Here is an 8,515-nt window from a genome sequence, read left to right as displayed (position 1 = left end):
TTGAAGAGGTATATATAATAGCAGGAATTAAATGATAGTTGATCAGCTATCATGTTCAAATTACCATAACTTCTCATCTTCATCCAAATAATAGAGGTGCCTTTAGGTAAAGGTAAAATTCCAGTGGCGGAGCTGGTATACAGCTAAGGGGGGCCATGGCCCCCGCTTTACATTTCTTAAATTCCTATTATTTTATATATGGAGATATAAAAATTTTCATGTATAATTGCATAAACGGCCGCCTTTAGAATTTTTTTAATGCATTCAGCCCTCTCGAACTTAGAATCCTGGCTCGGCCACGGGCACCATGAAATTCATTAATTATTCATATACTACAAATATGCATACAGTTTCTATACGTCAATGCCATTAGACAGTCTGTCAATCTTTCTTTCAGATCAATTATTTTTTTTGGTTAGAGGTCCTTTTTAATTTGCTCACTTTTTAGTTTCTTTTCTACTTGTTTTTATTTTTGTTATGGGGTTTTGTTTGCTTTCTTTACTGGTTTCTTTATTTTCTATTTTTGTCCAAAATTTAAATAAAAATCATTAGGATAATTACAGAAATTTGGAATACAAACAATTAATCAGGAATTTATCATGAATAATTTCTTTTCAATAATTTTAAAATCCAAAAATTCTCTTTAAATTATATGTGCAGTTCATGTATTAGTATTATTTTATTTTAATTTAATAAAAAATAGGATTTAAATGTTCTTTTGATTTATATAAAGATATAAGAACTTTAAGCCCCGTATTATTTAGTATATATATTTTTTTTTTGAATATTGAGGTCTATAAATAATTTAGGATAAATTACGGAAACTCCCTGAACTTAGGCTAAATAACGAAAAACACCCCCACTATCCATAATAACCAAAATACCCCTCTCGTTAACTGTTGATCGAGTTTTTTAACATAAAATGTGTACAATCTATTATACTTTCGGTTAAATAGGTGAGAAATAAAAGAAAATATCTGAAATTGTGTAAAGTCTACTCTTTTAAATAATAAAAAAAATCCGGGTGTAAAATAGAAACAAACTCTCAGGGGATTTTTGGTAATATATGAATAGATGGGGGTTTTTTCTTTATGTAGCCTAACTTCAGGGGGGGTTTCGTAATTTACCCAATAATTTATCTTACATATTAAAAATATGGTTAATTTCACTTGGACCCCTCCTAGACAGTGAAATTGCAAACTCAACCCCTCCTAGTCAAAAATAGTTCTTACCTCCCCCGTTAGATGTCTCCGCATACTCTTTCGTCCCTCCGTCCAAGTTTTGGATGGAAAGTGATGATATCATAAAAATAAAACTAAGTGAACTTCCAATTTTGCCCCTTTTAACCTAAGTAGACTATTATGACTTTTTTTATGGATTGAAATATCCTTATAGTTTCTTGTAGAGAAGGTGTTAAATTAATTAAAAAAAAAGGGGGGGGGGGGGGGGGGGGGGGGGGGGGGATTCAAATTTATAAAATAAATAAATAAGGGGAGTCAAATTGATAAAATAAATATATAAGGGGTGTCAAATTTATAAATTGTGCATTGATAGAATTGGCCCAAACAGAGTGGATCTTCTGGCCCGGTAATCTCGACCCACAATCGAACATTCCACATCCAAATTGAGACTACTTTCTCTCTCTATAATATAATCTTTTTTTTTATTCTCTCTCTCTCTCTATAATATAATATTGATGTAAAAATATGTCATTAGTGATTTTAAATTTTAATATATATTTCGTGACATAACCCAAAAATTAATTAAGTGTATTTTTTTTTAATTTTTATCGTCACATTTGATCGAAACATGTTGTCAATACGTGGCTGACTTTTTGGAGTACAACTCTATAATGATCTCAATTAGTAAATTCTAAAAACAGCTGACTAAATTTAATAAATAAATAAATATTTGACTTAATTAGAGTTATTATTAAAATAAAGAAAAGCCTACTCCAGTTACATTCACTCATAAACTTTAATTAATTAATTCACACCTAATTTTGATTCCAGAATAAGTTTATTGCGTTTGCATGAAACTATATTTTTATTCATGCAGCAGATTTTAGAACTAAGCATTTCAAATAATTCTAAAATTAAGATTTAATTCTAAAAGGAATTTATACATAAATTGATATGCTGACTCCGCCACTGAATGTACACGTAGTGATATTCGAACGCGAATCTCACATATGTAATACAAAGTCGTTTGTATGTATAATCCAAATTAGATGATGCACCAAATACATTGCACCTAATGCAGTATTTGAGATAACATCATTATCATAAAATTTTATAATTATTTCATGATTAAGAAATAAAGAAATAGATATTTCACGCGTAGAGCTAATTCAACCATGTCATATATAATTTATAATTAGTATATATACATATATAAACTAATTCAACCTATAACAAAATTGCTCACAAGTGCATGCCACGTACCATGTTTTAAATGTGAAGAATCTAATGGTCATTGTAACTTTTCCATGGATCTAGCTAGGTACAATTATTTAATTAATTAATTAATTAATAATAATAATAATAATAATTTCACAAAAATAAAATAAAGGAAAAATGATATTATATATCAAACGGGACCATATTTAAGAGCATTTAAAGATTATTAATTATTAATAGTTTGCAAATACTTATGGAGGTTGACTTTGAGAAACAACCATTTGTTTTAGCCTCGCATGGTTACGTTACATAATATACACGTGTCCAAGGTACATCATTTGACAATATATACATTCATATTAAATAATTACTAATTTGGATTATTGTATAAAATCAATGGATTAGATAAAGTTTTTGACTTGATTTGTTTTTTGGCTGACTTTTTTTAATAATATAGCTAGGGTATGCATGAGTTATGTGAAAATGAGTGATATATTAAAATAAATAATTAATGTAGTTTGGCAGGTTGATTAATGACAGATTATGAAACAATAGATTGTTTAGTCGTTGAATTGTGAATGTCAACTCATGATTACATGGGATTAATTAGTTAGTTAGCTGGATAATATAAGAGAATGGTCTTTAATTCGTGTTGATACATGAACATAGATATTACACATGATATATAATTCTACAAACTCTTATCAAAAAATAATAATAATAGTAATAATAATTCTACAAAAATACGTCATTCCGAGAGCTGAAAATCGGACGCAATGGATCGAAAGTGGTTTTTCGGAGAAAAAATATTTTTTTTCGAAAGTAAAAAATGAGTTCTACTTTCCGTATTCAATCCGATTTTGTAATGCCTCGGAATCGGTGGAATTATAGATATTGCAGAAATTACATTACAATTACTTGTTACAAATTCGGATATAATGAGAATTTTTCGCAATATTTTTCGAAATTTTGCAAGAAAATGCGACATCGAAAAGAGAGTTTGACAAAATGCAATAAATTAAAATGCATGTAGGAACAACAAATTGAAACATACATTTTTCTATAAGAAAAAATACAACATAGAATTTCTGATACCAATTAATATTTTATAAGGTTTTAATTTACTTAACCTTTCGATAGTTGTATTTTTCTCATATCAAATATAACATTGTTACACGTGGAATTTCGAAATATATCATAAAATTATAATATATATTTTGAAAAACCATAGAATAATAGAAATACCATTTTTTTTTTCATTATTTTTTTCCTTGAAAGGTAAAAGTATTGCATAGCTTTCAAATTTTTTGGTGCATAGAAATTAATTAGATGTTGAGATTTAAATTAATTGACCTTTTTTTTCTTTTCTTTTTTCTTTCTGTTGTAGATTATGAATAAATAGAAAAGGCAACAAAAGATATGTTTAACTAATTTAATTTGTTACATCTAATTAAGAACAGTGACAACTCATGGATCGATACAGTATCCCTCTCAACTATTTTTTTTTTTTTTTTTTTTTTTTTTTTTTTTTAATTTTTTAATCTAAAATCGTGGTAAACGTGTTAATGTTTATTTTTTGGTCTAAAATCGTGGTACGCAATTTGTACATTTCCAGTGATGGATACTTTAGTACTTGATTGTGGGTTACTACACTTGTCTGAAAATGATACAACATAAGGATTGTACAACAGCTGAAAACTACTTTTGAAAATGATCTGATTCCGGGTCGAGATTCTACTTGGATGAAATGCGGGTCGGGTCGGGTCGGGTCGAATCAATCCAAAACCCAAATCTTGGAAATGGGTTGACCCGAGTTCGTTGGGACTAAACCAGTAAAGTTTGTAAGTTTGCACCAATTTCATATTTGGTCCTCCATGTTCACAAAAACACATTTGATTCAGTTAGTTTTAATGGAAAATTGACGGAAACGACTAAAAGTGTTGAATTTTTTAAACATAAGGGATCAGATGTGTTTTTTGTGAACATGGGAGGACCAAATATGAAATTGGTGCAAAACTGGGGGATGAAAACTGTATTTTTTCCTTTATTTATTTATATAAGTTTGAAGTGTTTAATTTACTATATCTAGAGATGAAAGTCGAATGGAACAGATGAGAATTAACCTTTTTGAAAAATATTCAATTTTTTCGAAGTACAAATATATTTCCGGTTCGAATTGCAAAATTTTCAGAATCTCGAAATTCGTTCTAAATCCAAAAGCTATGAAAATTTTGGAATTTCCAGAAATCATATGAGTTTAAAAATTAAAAACTTTCATAAATTTTAAAAAATAAGAACATCCACTCTCATAAAATCATAACACTAAAACTACTCATATGATGAATTATAATATTTTAAAGATAACTATAATATTTTAGGCACATATTTTCTTTTGTTTATAGGCACTTTATTTTCAAATCCCACAAACTTTTAAACCTTGCTAATGATAAAAGTCAAAACTATGGAGGAAACACGTGAGAAATAGTGGTGTACTTAGAAGAAAAAAAAATCAAAATTTTTCGGAATTAATTTCGCAAATTATATTGGATCGGAAATCTGAAATTCTAAGTATTTTTTATATAATTTCAATTCTAATCCAAAAAATTTGCAAAATATCGAAAAAAAAGAAGTTGTTCCAAAATTAAAACTTTTCGAATCGGTGCTGATAGAAATTCAAAATTCCGTTCCGACATACACTCCTAACTATATCGATTGATCGAATAAATTTTGAGTTTCGACCTAAAGCAAGAGAGGTGGGACAATAATTAAAGGCCGGTAATTGGTTGTAGAAAATTTTGCTTCGTCTTACGTGGTTTACTTACACCTAAATTTGATTGCATTTATTCTATTGTCTTGACTTTTTTTAACAAATATCTTACGGTGGTTGACTTTCGAAAAATGCTAATAATTTATTTATTTATTTTCCGGAAAATAAAATTGCCATATAATTTTAGCATTACATGTGACTGTCATTTATATCATTATATGCCAGCATTTGACACGTCCTTGTCTGAAAACTCATGAATATTATTTTTATTTATTTATTTTGGCCAAAAAAAAAATATTTATTATATTAAAAACTCATGAAATTTACACCCAAAGAAAGAACTATAAATAAATTATTCTCTTCATTTGATAAATATGTTATTTATTTATTTTACTCCATATATAAATCCTCCATATTCTAGGTCAACTCCATAACCTTTCGAACTATATTTGGTGACCCGGCCACGTCACTTGTGATGCATGAGTGATGGATACATTATTATATACGTAACAATAAAAAAATAAATAAAAAAAAAAACTGTAATTTTCAATGTATAATAAACAGATAACATTAAAGCAATTTGTTAGACCGAAGCAGTTGACAACTCATTGCATGCCATAAAATTCATTTTTTTTTATATACATATCTCAATTTTTTTTTGTAATTTAGTCCATTTCAACATGCTTAACCTAACCATGGTTAGGGTTTGATTGATCCATGAACCTGCGGTTAGCGGTTCACAAACTACGGTTACGTTGTCGGGACTGCATATATATCTCGTTAATCTTCACACACAAATATGAATATGTACTAACAAGAATTTAAGGATGAATCAATATTTTTTGATCAAAACTCGAAGACATTATTATTATTATTATTATAATAACTGCCTTACGGACTTTTTTACATGTCGAAAATACCGAAATCAAGTAAAACAAAAAAAAAACCCCAAAAAAAATTAAACTTAAAATTGAATATTACGTAACCATGTACTACTATTACATTGAGTCCTATTCTTTCTTCTTCTTTATGCTGTGAATTGCAACTCTTTATATGTACAGTCTCTCTCTCTCTCTCTCTCTCTCTCTCTCTCTCTAAATTTACTATCTTTTGAGAGAGAGTGTAATGGGAAGTCCATTCTGGGGAAGAGCAAAGGGTGCATATTGAATACCATTTTGTGGGCCCATCATACTCCACCTGCAAAGATTAAATCAACCCAAACAAACCTTATCATTAGAATAAATCATATCACATATTATATATATATATATATATTTTTTTTTTCTACTATAGATAAATTAAAAAGAAAAAAAAAAAAGAATTATTCAATATTAATTTTACCTGTATTTAGTGGTGAGATGGTGTACAAGAACCAAGATCTCCAGCTTGGCCAACTCATTCCCTGGACAAGAGTGGATCCCACTGCCAAATGGCATAAATGTATTGGGCTTTGGAGCCACCTGTCACATCAAGAAATTAAATAAATAAATTAGCTTCATTTTATTTTTACTAAATTAAAAAAAATATATTAATAGATGAATATTTATTTACCTCAAATCTTGAAGGATCAAATTTCTCAGGGTCAGTGAAATTATCTGGGCTGTGGTGAATGTTTCTGAAAAGTGGCAATACTTTCCATCCTTTTGGAATTAGATACCCTATTAATAAACAAAAATAAATAAAAATTCAATTTTTGCACGCACCAACATGGATGTGTGTGTTATTACGTGCGAATAAAACGAATACTCGATTATATATATAATTAATAATTAAAATAAAACTCACCGTTAAATTCGACATCTTCAACAGCTTCTCTAAATGTAAACGATAAAATCGAAGCAGCCCTAAGTGTTTCTTGAATAACCCTAGTTGTAATTGGCATCTTTTTTGTGTCTGCCCAATTCAAACCATTTTCTTCCTTATTCTTTTTCAACTCCTCTTGCTCTTCCTACATAATAATTAATTTTTCACACATTTAATATTTAAAAATAAAAAAATATATATATATTTCCATTTTTTATACACAATTAAAAATTAAAGAAAAAAGAAAAAAAGAGTTATAACTTATAAAGAAATCTTACAGTAACAGCTTGAAGAACAGATGGATTTTCCGCAAGGTACTTGACAATCCAAGTTAGTACACTAGCTGTAGTATCACGGGCCGCGAATATTACGCCGATTATATTATCGGCAATTTGTTCGTCGGTTAAACCTTCGGAATCTCCCATGAATGAACCTAGTAAATCGGTGTGGTTCATCTTCATTTGTCTCCGGAGCGACAGAATTTTCGCCAAGATTTTCGATAATTCTTTCCTAGCTTTCATTGCCTTGTGGAAAAGTGTGCCCGGGAAATTGATCGGCATCGAATTGTACCCCTTCTCGAGGCTGTAGTAACACTCTTTAAGATCTTCTCTGTACAACACTTCATCCTTTCCAAATATAGAAAGTAGTGCCACATTGAATGCATACTGCAATTAAATCAAGAATTCATCAGCAAGAATTGAAAAAAAACGGGGGATGCTCTGTTTTTTACTCTGTTTTCCTCTGTTTTTTCCTCTGTTTTTTACTCTGTTTTTTTTCTTTTTTATTTGAGGTTTTGGTGAGAAGGAAAAAGAAGAAGACTTACGGTTTTCATTTCTTGAAAAGTGGTGATCAATTGGCCTTCCCAAGATTCGAGGGATTTGACGGCTAAGGATTCGATTTGGGGTACGATGTTTTTGATGGATTCGGGCATGAAAGATCGAAGGACGAGCTTTCTGAGCTTCGAATGGTAGTCGCCTTGGTGGAAGAAAATAGCTTGCTTGCCTAACATTCTTTCTTTGCTAGCCGGGAATGTAGGCTTGAAAAGATCAGATTTTGTGACCAATACCAACTTTGCCGCTTCCGGGCTTGAAATCATCACACAGTTGCACCCCAATACGTGTGTCTTGAATATCGAACCGTACCTACACAACCAAAAAAAGCGATAAATTAAGACGAACCCATTATTTTATGATCAATTTTGATCAAGACTAGGTAGAAAAGATTCGATTTTTTTTTTTCGGGAGGCTTACTTCTTGATTTTGGAGGCGAAGAAAGTGTTGGGGTTTTGGGAGTAGAGTTGGAAAGTTTCGCCGATGTAAGGCCAACCCATTGTGCCCGGAGGGAGTGGCAATTTGACATTGCCAAAGGATAATAGTTTGAGGATTTTGTTTAGGACAAATATTGAGAAGATTAAGGATGATATCAAGAAACAACACAAGGAAATGAATTCCATGATGATTTTTTTTCTTTTCTATCTTTTATTGTTTTAAGTTAGAGAGAGAATTGAGTAACTTTGCTTCTTTCTTGTTGTTGTTGGATATGAATG

At 29.9% G+C, this 8,515-nt stretch overlaps 1 protein-coding gene across 1 annotated transcript; it reads right to left on the bottom strand.

Moving 5' to 3' along the window:
• Positions 1-5,986: 5,986 nt before the first annotated feature.
• LOC105967270 (abscisic acid 8'-hydroxylase CYP707A2) lies at positions 5,987-8,515 on the bottom strand. Its single transcript, XM_012991872.2, has 7 exons — positions 8,220-8,515; positions 7,793-8,111; positions 7,248-7,634; positions 6,952-7,114; positions 6,718-6,824; positions 6,508-6,626; positions 5,987-6,363 (listed from the first exon to the last, which is right to left on the bottom strand). Exons 1-7 carry the CDS (start codon positions 8,420-8,422, stop codon positions 6,270-6,272), a joined length of 1,392 nt encoding a protein of 463 aa, XP_012847326.2. The 5' UTR covers positions 8,423-8,515; the 3' UTR covers positions 5,987-6,269.

This window comes from Erythranthe guttata, chromosome 5 (genome assembly GCF_056151865.1).
Source record: "Erythranthe guttata isolate IM_541 chromosome 5, IM_541, whole genome shotgun sequence".
NCBI lineage: Eukaryota > Viridiplantae > Streptophyta > Magnoliopsida > Lamiales > Phrymaceae > Erythranthe > Erythranthe guttata.
This window is presented reverse-complemented; position numbering and strand designations above follow the sequence as displayed.

What these genes read in the sequence shown, in the direction of transcription:
- LOC105967270 (XM_012991872.2), bottom strand. Translation starts at nt 8,422, where the DNA reads ATGGAATTCATTTCCTTGTGTTGTTTCTTGATATCATCCTTAATCTTC. An exon ending in TTCGCCTCCAAAATCAAGAA is followed by an intron (nt 8,112 to 8,219) that starts GTAAGCCTCCCG and finishes TTGGTTGTGTAG; the next exon opens with GTACGGTTCGATATTCAAGA. An exon ending in TTGATCCTTCAAGATTTGAG is followed by an intron (nt 6,627 to 6,717) that starts GTAAATAAATAT and finishes TTGATGTGACAG; the next exon opens with GTGGCTCCAAAGCCCAATAC.